The sequence below is a fragment of the Lathamus discolor genome, chromosome 2, assembly GCF_037157495.1.
Source record: "Lathamus discolor isolate bLatDis1 chromosome 2, bLatDis1.hap1, whole genome shotgun sequence".
Classification (NCBI taxonomy): Eukaryota; Metazoa; Chordata; class Aves; order Psittaciformes; family Psittacidae; genus Lathamus; species Lathamus discolor.
Genome location: NC_088885.1, coordinates 43,337,874 through 43,356,746, shown reverse-complemented (window position 1 = coordinate 43,356,746; position 18,873 = coordinate 43,337,874). Strand labels below are relative to the sequence as shown.

General features: G+C 37.8%; 1 protein-coding gene across 3 annotated transcripts in view; it reads left to right on the top strand.

The window, feature by feature from the left end:
* MPP7 (MAGUK p55 scaffold protein 7) overlaps positions 1 to 18,873 on the top strand; it is a 156,229-nt gene that overhangs the window by 74,395 nt on the left and 62,961 nt on the right. For all 3 annotated transcript variants that reach the window (XM_065666648.1, XM_065666649.1, XM_065666647.1), the window contains exons 4-5: positions 13,744 to 13,821; positions 18,264 to 18,344. In XM_065666648.1, coding sequence (XP_065522720.1) covers positions 13,744 to 13,821; positions 18,264 to 18,344 — 159 coding nt within the window. The remainder of the gene's footprint in view (positions 1 to 13,743; positions 13,822 to 18,263; positions 18,345 to 18,873) is intronic.

Below are 18,873 nucleotides of genomic sequence, written 5' to 3'. Positions count from 1 at the left end.
TGGAACTTCATGGCTTTACTGCTCAGATTTTGTCTTACTTAAAAATGTAAGGGTAATGCACTAAAATTGTAGGGATCTTTCAGCATCCATGAACCTCAGTTAGAAGAGTGCTTGTTTCGAAGGGGAAAAGGTTTGATGTTGTTCTGTTCCTGCTGTTCAAGGACTACATGTCCTTAGCTGACACAAGAGAGTGGCTTTATTCAAATTTGGAATTGTTCTGATGCTTCTTCCTTTGGAAATGGGGTTATAAGTACAGAAAAACAATTTTGAAAATACTGTATACAGTAGTCATGTAGGCTGTTCGGCTCTAAAGGATCAGGGAAGTTTATTTTGGAGTAAATGCAACTTGTTTGGCTTTGGTCTGAACTTCCTCTGTCTACCTAGGGACCCTCTTCCTATAAGCAAAGTCATCAAAACCTTTTCTTGTTACTGCCAAAGGAAAAAAAAAGTGTATTTGAATGAAGTCTATGAAATCTCATATAATAGCAGCTTTATTTTATTGTATAAGGAACAATGAATTCAAAGTGAAAAGTGTTTCTTACAGAAAAACAAACATTTTAAGAAACTCTGCAAGGAATAACTGGGTTTGTAGCCAGTATTTAATCTATTTTGCTTAACATTGCAGAAATAAAATAGCTAATGCATTAGTCTTATTACCATATACTTTCATATTCATTCAGGCCAGGTTTGTCTTATTCTTGAGTCCTTTTGTCGTTTTTTTTTTTTTTTTTTTTTTTTGTGCTGTAGGCTTTTAAAAATGATGGAAGAAAAAGGGCAGCATTTCACAAGATAAGTTATAATGGGGTTAAAATAACAAATAACCGTGTTTAGAGTACTCTGTAAATGGAAATGAATAAGGAAATTAACATTTCATGTATTTGCTGTTTTAATTTCTAACCTTCTAGTAGTTTTAGGGTCCTACTTGAAAAATAATTACCAACTGTATGAAAACTAGGGAGCATGCTGTGGGTTATTGGTAGTTAAGAAAAAAGCTTGTGATCATAAGCAGATTGTAAGTAAGGCCACTAATAAAGCAGACTGCACGAGTTCCAGAAGGGAGCAGTTAGACTGATGAGAGGGCTGCAAAAATGGGGGAAAGATTGAAAGTGTTTGGGTTTAGCTTAAAAATGTCTGGAGAAATCCCTGTTTTCATGTTGAAGAGGCCATCACAAAGACAAAGTAATTGTTCCCTAAGATTGGATCAGAAGTGAGGAGCTGTTGCTGCTGTGGCTGTAGGATCTCAGAAGGGGCTCAGAGGCAGGTCAGAAGGTACTCGTTGCAGGTGCTAGACCAAACTGTTGGTCTGTTGAGCAGTGGTTTGATTCTGTGTGACAGGGATGCCTGACTCCTGACGTGTTGGGGTGCCCTGCGTATTCTTCGCGCATTATTAGGCTCTGCTTACATCCCTGAGGTGCTGCTTAAATTGTTGGCAGAATACTAAGAGTAAGCTATTCATGAGCAAGCCTAACCTGGAGCATTTTGTATCATTAGAAATCTATAGAATTTACCTCTTATGACGTGGCTATGTGCAGCAGAAGTTGTATGGGGTGTTGCCACTGTGTATATGGACTCTGTCATTTTCAGTTCAGTTTCTATATGTGCAGACAGAGAGGTTGTGTTCATCAAGTTCAGGATACATCTGTTCTTTTCCTTCCGATGAAAGTGTTGGGTCATCCTCGGCTACCCCAAGAAGTTATACAGCACTTAATTTATATATGTGGTACACTATTTCCAAGGAACTTACCTGGTCTTGGTTTTAACTACATGTTAAGCAAGGAAATGTTACTTTTCCATATTACAGTAGAGAATAGATGGACTGTCTTTCAGGAAGGTGGTCGTGAAGTAGGAAATTAGTTGCTCCCCACATTGTAGCAGGCTCATACTTTAGAGCTTTTGCTTTAAAATTACTGTGTTTGGACTAAATGTTACTGTTGAGCTGCTGTGCCACTAATACCACACTTAACTAAACTCACCCCTTTCTTATCTGTTTTTTATGCTCTCAAAATGGATAATCACAGAATCACAGAATCCCAAGGGTTGGAAGGGACCTCAAAAGATCATCTAGTCCAACCCCCCTGCAAGAGCAGGGTAACCTACAGTACATCACACAGGAACTTGTCCAGGCGGGCCTTGAATATCTCCAGTGTAGGAGACTCCACAACCCTCTCTGTCAGGGGTATTTTTTCTGCATTAAAATTTTACTGACAGGTGAACAACTGCTTGCTTACAGTGTGCTCTTCAGATTAAGAAAACTGATTCTCTGGTGCTATAGCTGTAGCTCTAAAATGTTCCAAATTATTTTAATTTTTTATATTTAATGGCTCTCTGCTTTTGAGCTAAGGAGGAAGGCATGGCGTATGAGCATAATGGAGGCATTCAGTAATTTTGTTTCGTATGTCTTGGTGACACTAGCATGAAGATGTGAAATTCTGAAATTAGAAATAAGATGCAGATCTAAGACATAGATCTGCAGGCATACCCCACTGTTCTTGAAGTATGTGTTTGTTAAAAGTGTCAATACCTAAGCACTTAACAGATAATGAAGTGCTTTTTCCATTAAAAACAGAATGTGGTGGGAAGGTGCAGTTTCAGTGAACAGTGTACTTGACACAGAGAAGCAAGAGCAGGATCACCAGGCTCATCAGTTTCTCACTTAATGTCTGTCTTGTTTTTCTCAATACCAGAAGAGTGGAAGAGATGTGTTTCCATTTTACAGTAAAAATCAAGAGATGGGTCCTTATAGGCCTGAGAATTTGATTAGATCTAGTTAAAACAAAATCACATCTGCCAATGCCCTTGTGACATTGTCAGATTAGTCTCAGAACTGCTTCATCTGTGAGACTGCCACAAATAAACCTCTCAGTGCAGGTGTTCTTCGTGTCTCTTCCTGAACCATTACATTTTCTCTGTCACAATAATCTTCCTCATATGCCTCCTGCTCGTCAAGGTTGATCAAGGGTGAAGGACTGAAAAGTAAGTTAATGAGCCACAGTGTTAAATGATTGAGGAGGAAACTCTGAAACCACAGATTTTTAAAAAATCTGTGGATAATAGGATTTTACTGTACAATTTACTGCAATATGCAAAGCCATTTTTTCTATTTTGCTATTTCTGGCTAGACAATAAAACCTAGTAATTTGGCTGGAATGACTAGCAACTCACGTGATCTGATATTTTAGCAAGGCTCCTTTTGTCCTTAACAAAATCAATGCTTTATTTGGTCTTGCTAGGTGAGAAAAGCTGCCTTCTTTCCCCATGAGGTTGCTTATTTTAATTTCTAGCATGCTGTGCTTCTCTTATTGGCTTTAACAGTCTTAATTCATAATAATCCCATGATTTTTTGTCATCACTGATAACTGGGCACTTCTGCTGTAACAACTCTGGCACACATAGAAGCACTCCATAACCAAGTAAGTTCTTGCTAAATCAAAGTTCAAGCAGCGAGTGCTTGTTGAGAGTATAGGTTGTGGCCCCTCCAGGCATTGCTGCTGATTTGCACTGATAACACTTAATTTAAAATAATTCCACTCCAGTAACTTTGTAAATCTGTAGATAACACACCATTATATAATTTTTACAAAATGTAACCTTGACAAGGAAAATGCGCTTAAATATAATCTAATCTAGCTCTATTACCACATTTTGTAACTTAGAAAAATTACTGTTATTGTGCATATAGTTTGAAAATGTATTTCTGAAATTGCAATGCAATTAAGAAATTTCTGGAGTTTTGTTTTGAAAATAGGGGATTCTGAATGTTGGGTAAAGGACACTTTTTAAGTGTCATTCAGCACAATCATGGACTCTTAGCAACCTTGTCTTTAAGGACTGAATAATTGCTAGTGTAAATTTAGATTGGATATGAGGAAGAAAATATTTACAGTGTGGGCAATGGGGCGCAGAAACAGGTTGTCCAGAGAAGTTGTGGCTGTCCCATCCCTGGCAGTGTTCAAGGCCAGGTTGAACAGAGTTTTTAGCAAGGTGGTCAGGTGGAAGGTGTCCCTGACCATGGCAAGGGTGTTGAACTAGAGGAACTTTATGATTCTGTGCTTGGAGCCTGGTTTGTATGCTTTAAACACAACTGCAAAGATTTTTATAATCCCAGAGCACTTTGGTCTTGATGTACATGTTTGTTTGTTGGCTTTTTTCAAATAACAGACTTCAAGTATACATATGACCTGGAATAGGGAGTGTTCACATTTTCTTCTGTTTCATGTTCTCTGCTGTAGCACAAAAATGAACTCAGTAGAAATTACATCCATATCTTGCACCTTTAGGACCTTGGTAATAACAGGTTCACTGTAGAGTTGACATGACTGGGTTTAATCTTTGATGGATAAAATGTTTTAAACTGACAGAAATTAACGAAATCGCATCAAGCTCACTCTTGGGCCTCATTTCATTTCTGTGAATGAGTTGCTTGCTTTAAAGGAGTACTAAAGGAACTAGTTACCGAGTTTCATCAGGGCTAGAAACATCTTCTTTTTCAAAGTGCATTAAGGTCTCCAGTTGTAACCCTTCTACTTTCCTCTCTGAAGAAAACACCCTTTAGCAGCGGGTGAGATCAGGCTAAATCAAAGAATCTAGATGCCTTTTGGGTTATTCCCTTGTTTTAGCAGCTTGCAGGGAGTGGAAACAAGTGATGCAAAAGCAGTCGCACACCACCAGCTGACAGATGCCCATCCAGTCCCCACGCAATAGCTGCTTTGAGAAAACATGATGCCGTATGGTATGAGAGATCCCTTTAGCCAGTTTGGGACAGCTGTCACAACTGTGTCCCCTCCCAGGCTCGTGGCCATCCCCAGCCTACTCGCTGTGGGGGGCAGAGTAAGAACAGAGAAGGTCTTGATGCTGTGTAATCACTGCTCAGCAATAGCTATGTGCTGTGTTACCAATGCTGTTTTGGTCACAGATCTATAATATAGCACTGTACAGGCTGCTATGAAGAAAATGAACTTCCACCCAGCCAAGCCCATTACAAGAGACAGTCTGCAAGTTTTTTGATTTTTTTCAAAGTAATTTTATGCTATAGTGATAAAGAAGCTTATGCTTCTTCTATCGCAGTGAAAGTTGTTAGTTCTTAAGGTTATTTACTGTTGTTCTGAATGAGTTCTGGCTACTGACTCTCAACTGTTTAGGCAGAAGTAACAATGAGAAACTGAACATGAGCCAGCGTCAGTGTGCGCTCGCAGCCCAGAAAGCCAACCATATCCTGGGCTGCACCAAAAGTAACGTGACCAGCAGGTCAAAAGAGGTGATCCTGCCCCTCTACTCTGCTCTCGTGAGACCTCACCTGGAGTATTGTGTGCAGTTCTGGTGTCCTCAACATAAAAAGGACATGGAACTGCTGGAACAAGTCCAGAGGAGGGCCATGAGGATGATCAGGGGACTGGAGCACCTCCCGTATGAAGACAGGCTGAGAAAGTTGTGGCTGTTCAGCCTGGAGAAGAGAAGGCTGCATGGAGACGTCATAGCAGCCTTCCAGTATCTGAAGGGGGCCTATAGGGATGCTAGGGATGAACTCTTCGTTAGGGACTGTAGTGACAGGACAAGGGGTAACATGTTAAAACTTCAACAGGTGAAGTTTAGATTGGATATAAGGAGTAAGTTCTTTCTTGTTAGGGTGGTGAGGCACTGGAATGGATTGCCCAAGTGTTCTGGGTTCAGCAGTAGCAGCCATTTTTTCTTCTTCTTAGTAGCTGGTGCAGTGGTGTGTTTTTGACTTTCAGCCTGGGAACAGTGCTGATAACACCAATGTTTTTAGTTGCTGCTTAGTAATGTTTAGTCTGACCAAGGACTTCCTGAGTTTCATGCTCTGCCAGGGAGGAGGGGAAGCCGGGAGGAAGCAGAGACAGGACACCTGACCCATAGCCAAAGAGGTATTCCATACCACAGCACGTCATGCCCAGGATGTAAAACTGGGGGCAGTTACCCAGAAGGGTTAATTCACTGCTGTGGTCAGGCTGGGTATCGGTCGGCGGGTGGTGAGCGGTTGTATTCTCTTCCCTTGTTATTTCTCTCATCATTATTATTACTGGTGGTAGCAGTAGTGATTTGTGTTATACTTCAGTTACTGGGCTGTTATTATCTCAGCCCATGGGAGTTACATTCTTTCGATTCTCCTTCCCATCCCTCCAGGAGTGGGAGAGGAAAGAGGGGGTGGGGGGAGCGAGTGAGCTGCGTGGCTGACTGGGCTTAAACCATGACACCAAGGAAGTTGTGAATGCTCCGTCCCTGGTGGTGTTCAAGGCCAGGTTGGACAAACCCTTGGGTGACATGGTTTAGTGTGAGGTGTCCCTGCCCATGGCGGGGGATTGGAACTAGATGATCTTAAGGTCCTTTCCCACCCTAACTATTCTATGATTCTATTCTAAGTATTTCTATGCTATTAGCCACTATTTGAATTCTTATGAACTAATACTTCAGCTCTTTGGAACGAGGGCTTGAAAGAGAATTGCTCATCCATTGCGATAAAACTCTTTTGCTGTGGAAAATTAGTCCAGAATCGTGGTATCTGAATATCTGGTTTTATGTCTTCAGAGGCTTGTCTAATACTTGTAACATTCTGTACTGTGCAATCAATTTATAGTTGAGGCAATTTAATATTACTATGTGGAATGAAATTCTCTTGCAAACTTTGAGTAGTTAGCTGTGATTTATGCATTTTTGTGTTGTCTTTTCTAAAACTCCTAAGGCTAAATTCTTAGCCATGTTCTATGTGTCTAACTGTAATACAAGTCGATTGGCCTGAATAGAACGTGATTTAAAAGCTCTACATGTTCTAAGAAAGTAATTTTTCAAGGTGGCACATTGGGTATTTGAAGTGAGTTGTCATTTGATTTGCTGCTCAGCTTTCCTACACCTCATGTGTTCATCGTGCCGTATTACTGCAGAGTTGTTAATATATTTAAGATCATTAGTATGCCAAAGCAGCAATGATAAATGCTATAAGAAGGTTTGGGAACAAATTAGTAGTTTGGCATTCAGTGCATATTTTTGTGCTATATAAATAGGCTTACAGACACCCACTATAAATGAAGAAAAAAGTTGGCAATTTTTTCTGGTTCCTTTCATCTGATACAGTAGGGTTCTGGGAGGAGAAAAGGAGGGAATTAAACAATCTTAAAATTCTACATCAAGCAAAATATGCACACTCTTTCAGCACAGGATGGTATGCAGTTATAGTTGAATGTTTTTATCATTGTTTCTTTGTAGCCCATCATTTATTTTTTCCTTCTAAGTACTTTGTTTTTCCTGGACTCAAAAGGTGTTGGTCAGTTCAGACAGTGACCTTCCTATCTAGAGTCAAGGTAGTACTATTAGTGATCAAATGAAAACCCTAATCCTCATCTTGAAATATCACTGTGTAAATGTTAAGACTATTCATAAATGTGTCCTTTGCAGTCATGAGTACCTTGGAATGATTTCGATCGCTCCAGTTATTATAGAAGCAGGACAGAAATTGCAGATGAAGCCAAAACTAGCACACCAGTTTCTCTTTTGCTTTCTTTCACCATTATCTTTACCTGTTGGCATTTCTTAATATAAACGTGGTCCTTTTTGTAGTAACATCTCCATGGTTTGTGGTGTGACTAATGGAGTTAAAGACTCTTTTGCAAACAGTACATGAGCCTGAACCTTTGGTGGAGAGTTAGCAGCTTCTTTATATAAGAGAGTTTTTCATTATGTATTCATGCAAGTGAGTAAACCAATAAATACAGAAGCTGCATGGTTTTTCTCAGTGCTTTGTTTCAGACATTCTTCTTGTTGATATGTTATGAAGAATATAATGAAGAGAGCAGTCAGGAAAAATGTTCTGTCTACTGTTACAGACTTTGTGCAACAATATACTCAATACCTGTCTTCTAGACATGTCTTGGTGCTTTGTATGTGTGTTTTTATTGGCATCTTAGTTCTGATCAGGAGTGTGCTTTTTTAAAGCCACTTCCCATATTCTCAACTTATGCTGCTTTGGTTTGCATCAGCAAGCACCAGCAGTCCAGTACATGAGATGGATTCCTTTCTGTTGAAACTAAACAAGGGTACTAATGGGGATTCAGCAGGCAAGACTAGACTAGCCTAGTTCAGAGTAAATCCCCAGAAATAATATGTGGTGTGGTGATTAGGTCCTCAATGCCAGTTCTTCTGTTGCATTAAACAAAGATGGTGTTGCATGTTTTCATACATGCACGATAGCCAAATTTTGTGCATGCATGTATCTTATCTCCATACTGAGATACCTCATCCAGTAAAGTCATAAACAAGTGAGGGAATGTTTATGTAACTAATAGGAGGATATAAGCCTCTGATGTTTCTCAAAAGCTGGTTCACTGTTCCAGAATTACTGTCTGCCTTAGAATGATGGTCAGTACAATATTCTCACAAGATCCTCTTCAGTGCATATTGTCATGGTGGTGTCATTGCCGTAATAAAAATCTTTTATCCAGAGGTGTTGACATGTCCGAGTAGTTTGTGACACCCCTGCATAGCTGGCAGAATATTTCACAAATGCATGTGATGCTTCTTGTGTTTCATGTGCTAGTATGGCTCACTAATGTTGATACAATGTTTTTTTCTGTTATGCTTGCGTATTATATGCTTACATACACTTATTCTTTACCAATACCAGTTGCTCTGTCAAAAAGACTAAGTTGGTCTCCTATTAACTTTTTGGCACCTTATTCCTTAGTTACTTTTGATTATTAATTAAAGCTTCATTTTGATTTGGGTCCTTTCTGCATTTTGCTGCCTCTTGTTCTCTTCACCACCAATGCTTTTTGCATAGGCTTTTCAAACAAGGCCTGGTCACTTAATCTTGCACTTGACTACTGCAGCAAAATATGTCTTCACAGTCTTGGTTATTTGGTTTGCTTTATTTTGTAGTTCCTCTTAAAATTTAGATTGATCAATCCATGTAACAAGTAAAATAATCTGGAAGAAAGAAGGTAAACTTTCTTTTAACCAATTGTGTACATAATTGAGGTGTGTAGTCATTAAGTACATACTCAGAGCATATTCGTATGAATATAAGCATATGGGCAGTAAGATAGTTCCAGGTGACTTAAATGTTTTGATTGTCAATAATCTTTTGTTAGAAAGTAGAAAAAAAGAAAGTGGAAGCAAGGAAGCTGGAAAAATACTTTCTTTTTTCCTTTTTTTTATTTTTTTTTTTAAAGGACAGAAAGACAAAGCTGATGTGATATAGAGAAACAGGGATAGGAATGGAGAAGGTTGTAAAAAATGAAAAGTTTTAATGCTCTTTTTAGATCTCAAAATTATGTCTAATAACTAGGGTTCCATATCTGTTTTGGAAATTTATTTTGCGTTGATGTACAGAGCATTTGAAACATCATTAATTCTAGCTGTTTTCTGCATCTTTAGTATAGCTCAGTGTCATTGATAGGAAACTATTTTTCCAAAGCAGTTACAGGAAACTACTTTCTATTTGCCAAAGCTTTCAGTATCTCCTTTAAAACCATTCTGTTCTTATGCATGAAGCTGTAGGAACATCAAGCAGTTAAAGACTGTATTTCTTCAGCTTCAGAAAAAGGCGATAACATGTCTGATACACTGCATTTCTCGGGTGGCATCATGTTATGATGAAAATACCCCATTTTGGAGTGCTGTTTTAGATTTTCCGGAAACTTTATAAGTGGAGAACTTTCTAAAAGATAGCTGTTAAATCTTGGATTTTAATACCGATAGGAGGTATCTTATCTGAAGCCAGGTATGTAGTTTGTAGGTGTGTAGTATTGTTCTGTAGAGCCTTTCACAAAAATTCTGCTTGCACAACTGTACCAGAGCCCACTAAATAATAACAAAACTATTGTTGTATCAAGGGGATTCCTTCCCAGAAGGAGCTGGGGTATTAGAAACTTATGGTGATATTCTGTGTGCATGCTTATCCCCATCCTATCTCATTTTCAGCCGTATGATACTGGAACTGTAGCTGGAAATTAAAAAATCCAAAAGGAGAAATTAGGCTTATTTTGTAGGATTCTTTGCTTAAGATTTTTGGTTTTCTGACTCAGCAAACCCCCTGCAGGTTCTTAAAGAATCCAGGCTGGGGACACTGCAAAAAATGTATTACTGCTATACTTCCTTAGTGAAAGCTTAATTCAGTCTCTCTGGGAAAATCCAGAAACAATTTCCCTTGCCTACAAATGTGCCAAAAAGTGTATAAATTTGCAAATGATTATTTTTCCCTCTTGGGGCATATCTTTGCAGTAGGTTGTCAGTTTTTGGAGAACCTTGTAAGTCTTCCCAAAGTACCCTTACAGTGAAAAGAATAGGTAGTCATAAAAAAATAATAAAAACCCAAAACCCCAGCAACTTAGTCATCTGTTCAGCAGAACAGTTTTATATGTTTTATTTACAATACATAACTCTTGCTTTTACAGACTTGGTCTCATCTGTGAAGAGATTTTTCAGGGTTCAAGTCTTACACTTGAATGTCAGAACTTAAAACAGATGTACTATATTTTTATTTTTTAAGCGTGATACAGTCCTAGATTCCCCATACACTCCACACATTCCTGTTAGAGAGAAGGCAATACTATTAAAGTTACCTGACACAGAATATAAGTAAAGCCATAGAATATAAGATAAATTTGCCTCTTGTATTAAATAGAATTCTTTAGAATGATGCTCAAACAAATGGTTGCAAATATGAAATATTTCATCCCGAGTAAGTAAATGTTCTCTCTTCTGCTACTTTGAATCCGCTCTCATACTTCTCTCAGTGTTTCAGAATGGTTTTAATTTCTGTTACAGTTTAATTTCATTGAGTAAGATTTGTAAAGGAGCAAAGTACTTGCACCACCTTATCCTGTTTTGCTTTTCATGTCTGCATTTGCCAAGCTCACTGTGTTCCTTTTCATCAATGTGGTCACTTAATCTAGATACTTAAATTTCAAATTCTACTTATGTAAGAATTGAAATTTGGAAAGATAATGCTAGTTGTGCATATATTAGCATGATTTCAAAAATTTCAGATTCGGTAAAATAATTAGCTGAAAGACCACATGTAGGGAAGCTGCCAAAACATTTGGCTGTGTGCGCAGTAGTTTTTCTCAAGGTGGTTGTCATAAATGCAGTCATTCGTCACCCTGAAGTCTGAGACATTCAGAGGGCACCAGATAAGTTTGTAAGCGTGCTCTGTCATCCTTGAAAGGCAACAGAAACAACCTAGTCCCCAGTGACTAGGGAAAGGCAAGCGCTGTACCTGTCTACAAAAAAGGCTAAAATACAATGTGGGGCACTAGAGGCCAGTCAGCCTTACTGTGATTTGTGAGGAAAATTACAGACCTCACAATCACATCTTGGAATGCATTTTTAAAGATGTGGAGAGAAGCTGCCTGAAAAGGCATTTTTGCTTCAGTGAAATTTTTGCTTTGTCAGTTGAATCGCACCAAATCTCCTGTCTTAGTGCATTCAGGAAGATATTACGCTGAAGCGCTGCATCCATTGTGCATGTACAATTTTATGATTTTTTTTTTTTTTTTTCCCAAGATAGGTTATGCAAGAATGTCTCAGTGTTTGCTTGTTTTCTGTCTTTTCGTTTCACTGCTAAACACACCTGCAGGTTGTCCGGGCTAAAAACAGCTTCCTCAGCAGTGACACTTCCAAATTCTATAAGAAAGCAGAAGATAACATAGACAACTGCTTTTAACCTCAGAGCTGATGGAAGCTCAGCCTGGATAAAATCAAGATGTTGACTAAAGCAATCAAAAAAACTGAAGGTTTTCAGACTTTTGATTTATTACGCCTTTTAGTTATGCAAGTTCACAGTCTTTAATAAATCACAAATTTCTGCTAAATTCAGGGAGTTGCAGCTCCTTGCTTTATTTAGTTTCTATGCTTTATAAGTTAGATGTATGAAGTTGTCCAGTCACTTACACTTTTGGTGACATCCAGTATGGATTAGTCTTACTTTGCTCAGTAAACATTGTCTACATAAGCTGTGTAAAGTTCAGACGTGCTCTGGAGATAATAGCGCCTTGCATTTAGTTTCCAGAAGAGGTACAAAACTTGCTGTTTGGAACGCATGATTTTACAGCTTAGCAATTGAGTGACTGTGTTGTGTTCATGCTTCATCTTGATGTTTCAGAACTTTGGTATTCTTTAAGTAATGATCTATAGAAATAATCTTACTAAGATAACAGAAATGATGAAGGAATTGATGAAGACTCAGATCTTGCTATGCCACATCGCATTAACAGAGTATTACTCTCTTTTTACTTCAAAAAACCTATAGTCTAAATGAGTGAAGCCATACATGGACTTAGAAAGTGTAATGAAGCACAGCAGAAGACAGGAAAAATGGCAAGCACAAGTTTCACTGATACGGCTTTATCTTGTGATGGGTGTAGTTGTTAGGAGTCCAATTTAAATTCAAAGGAAATTTGGGGAGAAGGCTAGCGTAGTCCTGAGCAGTGAGAGAAGTGAGTGCTGCCAGGAGTAAATGTAAGTGGAGAAAAGCAAGTGTGGAAGAAGGGAGAAGGCTGGAAGGATCATCCAGTGAAAAACAGTGATGAGCTAGTCAACTACAAACATTTTCAGTATGCAAAGACCACTGGTCTGTTTGCTCTTCAAAGCTGGCCTTGCTGCTCCCGTTTCTCCCACAGCAGCAAGCTGGGGAGGTTTAGGGTACTACTGGGGTTCCTGCCCCCCAAGGACATACGGCACTTCCCAGCCAAATTCTGCGCCCTGCAGCCTCTGCCAGACCCAGTTTTCCCCTCCTTGGCAAGTACAGAAGTCCCTGATTTAGCTCCTTCTGCAACTCCTCCAACCATCTGGAGTCCATGCCTCCTTCAGATCAGTGGAACAGAAATGAAAATAGAAGAATGGGGTGTGTTTGCATCAGTTCAGACTATCGTTGTCTTCTTTTTTTATATTTTAATTAATACTTGTACATCTGCATGTCTTTAGGAAAATAGCACAAATAAAATTGAGTGTTTAATATAGTACTTTGTGCCATTCTGAAATAACTTTTGAGAAACCTGTTAGAAGCTTTGAAATATTTTGGGTCTTTAAAGCTTTCACACTAGAAGAATCTAAATTTTGAAATGCATAACTTGTGGAGGAGGGAAGAGGGTGGGTATTTACATGGTAGTGTATCCTTTTCGCTTTTGAAAGACCCAAAGCACACTGCATTTTTAATGTTGCTAACTCCTTATTAAAAACTTTAAATGCTCCTCAATGACTTCAAGTTGCTGAAGGACTGCCTTTTTCTTTCAGATGTGTTAGAATTCTATATTAGCACTACTTTGGCCTTATTTCTGAATTATTTTAATGATGGCAGTCATGCCACCAAGCTGTCTGTCAAGATGTGGGTGGCGGACTATTATTTCACTTCATAAATCATAATTTACAGGGTTTTTTATATCCATCTTGGGGATAAACACTTTATGCTTTGTGTTTTCAGCAGCAATATAAAATGTAATTGATACTTAGAGCAATATGTTAGAAACATGGACAGAGAAAGCCAGGAGAGAAAAATCACAAATGTTTAGTTTTTCTGTGGGTTGGTCTACATACTGAGCATTTTTTCCATCTGATTTCATATTCTTAGCACTTCAACAGAGGATGATGATGAATTACATTTACATGCTGCCTGTAGGTTACTATAAGGATGTTTCTTTAGTTACAGACACTCAACAGATCACTTAGCTCAACAGGGTCATTTTCTACCATTTCTGGTGTTGCTGAATAAACTTATCACTTTGTGCTATTGTCTTCCAGATTCATGAAAAACTGCATTACTATGAAAAACAGAAACCAGTGCCCGTACTCCATGGTGCAGCAGCCTTGGCAGATGATGTAAGTGTCCCCTGCTGAGATCACTGGTACCAAGCCTCCCAAAAAACTGTCTGCAAGCAGAACTCCTCATAGTGCAAACATATGAATGTTATCCTCTGAGCTGAAATCATAAGAAGCTGCAAATGTTTCCAAAGGGGCTGTCATCGCTGGGCTTGTTGCTGATATTACTTTGATTTTCATTCACTTGCCTGTTATAAAAACATAGCATCTAGATAGCCTCCTGTTCTGCTTTAGTAACTACGTAATAGAAATTACAGGTTAGAACTCTACAGGGAGGGGAAAAGCTGTCAACTATTAATGTTTTGAGAAAGTCACAGACAAGAGGAATGTTTTGGAAAAATAAAGACAAATGAGATAGCAGCACTGCTGACAGAACATGAAAAATGACAGATAATACTACAGAAATGAAGCATATGAAATGCCTAGGAAGGAGGCTTGTTAAAAAACAGAAAACTATTTAAGAAAAGGTACAGTAGTGATTTATTGATATTGGAGCTTTCCAAATTACCTTCATAACCAAAGAATAAATTGTAAAAGTGGTCAGCATTGATGGAGTAGTTAATTTCCTGTTACAATAATTTTTATTTTTAAGAAAAAAATCTAACCTGCCATTTCTTGCTATTTGGTTAATTCTAGGATTCAGATGAGTTGTGCACACACCTGTATAAACTATGACTGAACCTGAGGTAGGCCAGGATAGAGAAATGTTTAATAAACTGTGGTTTAGGTGAAATCCAGAAATCTTTGTTGTATTTGATGACCTCAGGTTGCTTTTTGGAAAAGGCAGTATGTATTAGGATCTGTTTCCAATATGGTATGTTTGAAACTTCACGTACTTTATAGATGTTTTAAAACCTTAACTATCTTTTTATATAATTAGTACCTTTTGATTTTTTGAATTTTACAAATGTTTAGATGTTGTGAATCAAGAATGGTAACATTTTAACAAAAAACTAAATTAAACATATTTGAAGTCTGTTGAAAATAGATATAATGTATTTTAGTTATGTTTCAGTAGGAGGAGAGCTATATCCTGTAACATACCAAATATAATAATGCATTAGCTTAGCTTTGCCATCAGGTATATATTAGTAATATTTTCTTAACCTTCAAGTAACTGAATAATGTTGATAGTAATTTTGAAAATTTGAAAGCTGATTGAAATTCTCTTCATTGAGTTCTTGGTGACATATTAATAATCCTTGTTAACATTTGTGTTATGGATCTCTGGGCTAAAATTCTTAATAAGAATCATTTCTTATTTTTGGATGCAAAACTTAGTACTTGATATTTTCAGAAATGCTGAGTAATGTCCTTATTTTTTCAGCCCCATTTACAACGTATAGTTCTAGAAATCCCCAAATTAAAGTACTCTGTCACTCCTCAGTTGAGAGAGGTCAGGGGTTTTAACATATGAATGTATTATATATATTTTTATATATATTTTATTGTTAAAAGTTACACAGATGTGTATGTCGGGACACTGAGTGTCTCTAGACATTTTTGCCTACTTTTTCAGCACAGCTTCTTTTTAAAGGTGCTCTTGCTGCTTCTTCATTTTTGCTTATTTGTAGACAAGCAGCTGGTTTTATGAGCACTGACCCATAGAATGAGGATGTCCTTTGGCAGCTGAAGTCAGGCTAGCATGCTGCAGGATTCTCTGTGTTTCAGTAGTTATCAGCAAACTTTGAGGAACCTAATTTATGTGCAGTGGGTTTGTAACTCCAAAGTCCACGAACCTCCAGGATTAAAGTGCTATTCAAGTTTTGTCACATTTCTGACTAGTTTTCAGTTTCAGAGATTTAAGAGCATGTTGGTGATATAAAGCACACTTCTGATTCAGTAGGCTTTAAATTAATGTTTTCTTTTCCTACTCATAATAACTGGTCTTTAGTTAAAGAAGAAAATATTCTTATTAGCAAATGAATATTTCCTGTTTGATTTAAAATACAAATTTGAGGTGCTGCTAACATAACCAAAACCTGTTTATGGAGCGTGTTTTTATTCTTGTGTTATTTTTAAAGGAATTTTAGAGGTAACAATTGTGGTGAGGCTTCTTATTTTCATATTCCTATCTGCCATACTTCTCTGTTCTTACCCTCAGTGACCTTTAGGCTGAATTTCCCATCAAGGATTCTATTTGCCCCTTTGTTTTCAGCAGCAATGTCTGACTCCTGATTCCGTGCACATGATCTAAACATTGCTGGGAGTATAGGTATATATGGCAAATAAGGCCTCTAGATTATTAGAAAGACTGTTCTGTCAAAAGAAGTTTTGGGACTTCCTCCAGGAGCTTTAAATCTCCAGGCCTTGGTAGCTCCTCATCTTGTTGGGCTCACTCCATATGTGCCCCTCTCCCTTGCTTTGACTTCCCCTCTCTATCACGGCAACTCTTCATAAAAAAATTAGTGAAATGTTATGGTTCCCTCAACAGAGAATCATAGATGTTCTCAGACCACTTTTCCTGCCATCTTTGGCATAGGAGGTGACCAGCATGCTACCGGTATGCTCAAAGTATGCTATATAGCTTGTACTGCTGGTAGCTGTCACAAACCTGGGCACTTCAACAACAACACAACAAATAAAAATCCAGTCCAAAACTCCTAGAAGCACAAGCAGCAGCTCTTTCGATACCTATTTGCTAACCTGGAAACATGGCTTTGTCATCCTCCTATTCCATCAATTGAGCATTACATGTGCCTTTCAGACTTAGAGCAATTCTTGGAAAAACCTTATAAAACAATTTTTTAATTACTTTATCCCTGAACATATACTTTTGAAATTAAGATATTAAAAAGTTAAAGAAATAACAAAATATTGTTTGTTTCTTACTGCTCTAAACCTGAAGTACCTGTATTTACATTTGCAGCCCCAAAGCAGACGCCAGTGATGCTGAAGTTAATAGACGTTTGTGTGCAATTCATCTGAGAGAGAAATGCTGAAGCAGCCATTTTTACCGAACGATTGCTAGGTTTTGTCTATGAAATATAAATTAATAGATTTTATTCTCTATCAATGAGGAGTACAGGCTAAAAAATGAAAAGAGAACCAAGGGGAACACGTGTCATATACCTGCTGTCATTCGTGTCATGGATTATTTTCAGCTTTGCAGAGCTTTTTTCATAGAGCATGCAGACTAGATTGCAGTCATATTATCTCAATACTTGGCTTTGTGTGCCTAAAATATTTCATTATAACCTTTCCTACAGAGATTGTTTTCTGTATTAAGACCAAATACTGTTAAGATTAGCATTTATGTATTGGATGGGTGTTTTTATCTATGAGTTATAGTTAGAAGGCTGTAGGTGATGAATTTTTGTTTTGGTCTGTTACCCCTGTACTAATTTGAAGGTTAAAAAAAACTTACTTCTAGATTTGTCTATTATATCTAATTATGTAAAATATATCCACTTACCTTGAAAATTTGTACAAAATGAAAGCACAAATTTGAAAGTAGGCTAGATGAATAAAATTACTTGCTGCAAGTAGCCAACTTTCTTTGAGACGTTTTTATGGTACTGATTTAATGCAAAGAAAATTATTATCTGAAATAACTTTTTGGATTATAAGGCATGTAGCTTCAGAATTTTAAACTGAAGTTCAGTGTTGTGAAATATGTTTTAGCTTTTCCTTCTTCTGGAAAAATAGTTTGAGCCTGAAATCCTGCAGTAAAATATGCCTCTTGAGTCCAAATTAGTTGAGAATGTCATGATAAGAAAAACTCAAGAAATGAGCCAAATAGCCATGGGATTAAATGTTAGACTGCTGCTCTATTGTTCATCAAACCACAATTTTGTAGTATAACCAAACATAAATTAATGATCTTGTTGTTAGGACGTAGTTTGTGCATTTTAGGGGCTTGAATTGTTGATGACCTGTTATAAACTATATTATGATTAACTCATTTCACGTTTAACAAGCTCCTTCCAGTGTATGTGTAAACATAATAAAAGGTTCAGATTGCTCACACTGTAGGGGCACTTTGCTTTCTTATCCCGGTCCTAAACAGCACAGCTACTGTGGGTTTTTGGAAGCAGTGTGGATTTCACCACCTCATTCGAAACTGGTTTTTATAGACAGCGTCAAAGTTTGATCCAGTCATTTTTACAAGCAGTCCTTTGTCTGCACGCAGAGGACCATTCACTTAAATGAAGTGCTGGGATTTGCCCCCATCACTATAAATCAGAATGTGATCTGGCTGCACCCTTGCCAGAAATGATTACTTGTGTTAAACTGAACCAAAAGGCATGTCTTAAATCTGGTCCACTGAGGGCCAGAAAAAGAAGTGTGGTTACTGGTGGTGTTTTTCTTCATGCTGGCTTGTATTTGAACACGCTGGAAAGTAATAACCTTGAATAAGATAGATTCTGGATTGTCACTGATGCATTGGGTAAAACAATGCTTTATGAATGTTTTTTGTGTCTATTCCATCTCCCACCCAGCTGGCTGAGGAGCTGCAGAGCAAGCCACCAAACAGTGACACCAGAGAACTGCTGAAACTCCTATCAAAACCCAGTCTCAAGGTGAGGATGTGTTGCACCTGCAAAGTGCTCTCATCATGGGTGTAAGCATCTGCTTCTATGGGCTATGGGGAGGATTGTCTGCTTTAAGAAATACGCATGCTTTTAAGAAGAGACACGTTGTTAATCGGAAATACATTGAATGTTGCCCATAAATTATTATGTTGTTACTGATATTTATGAAAGAAATTCAGTGGAAAGCCATCACTTATTTACAATGGATGTTCTAAAAAGTAGATACTTAATATTTGTCTTTTGCTAACTTTTTTTTTTTGCATCTGCTTCATAAATTTAATATAAATGTGCTTTTACTAAAAGATTTTCAGTCATACCATTGATTCAGTTGCACCATGCATAGGTAGAACAACCTGATACTTTGGACAAAATTAAAATTCCTGATGGATATTATTTAAAAAAAAAATCTAATTTTGAGAACTTTCGTCAAAACTCTTGGGCTTCTCTGAAGTACTTTCAGGGAACTTCATACCTTTTATCTGACTGTAGACTATAGAACTGTTGAATTGCTGAGGTT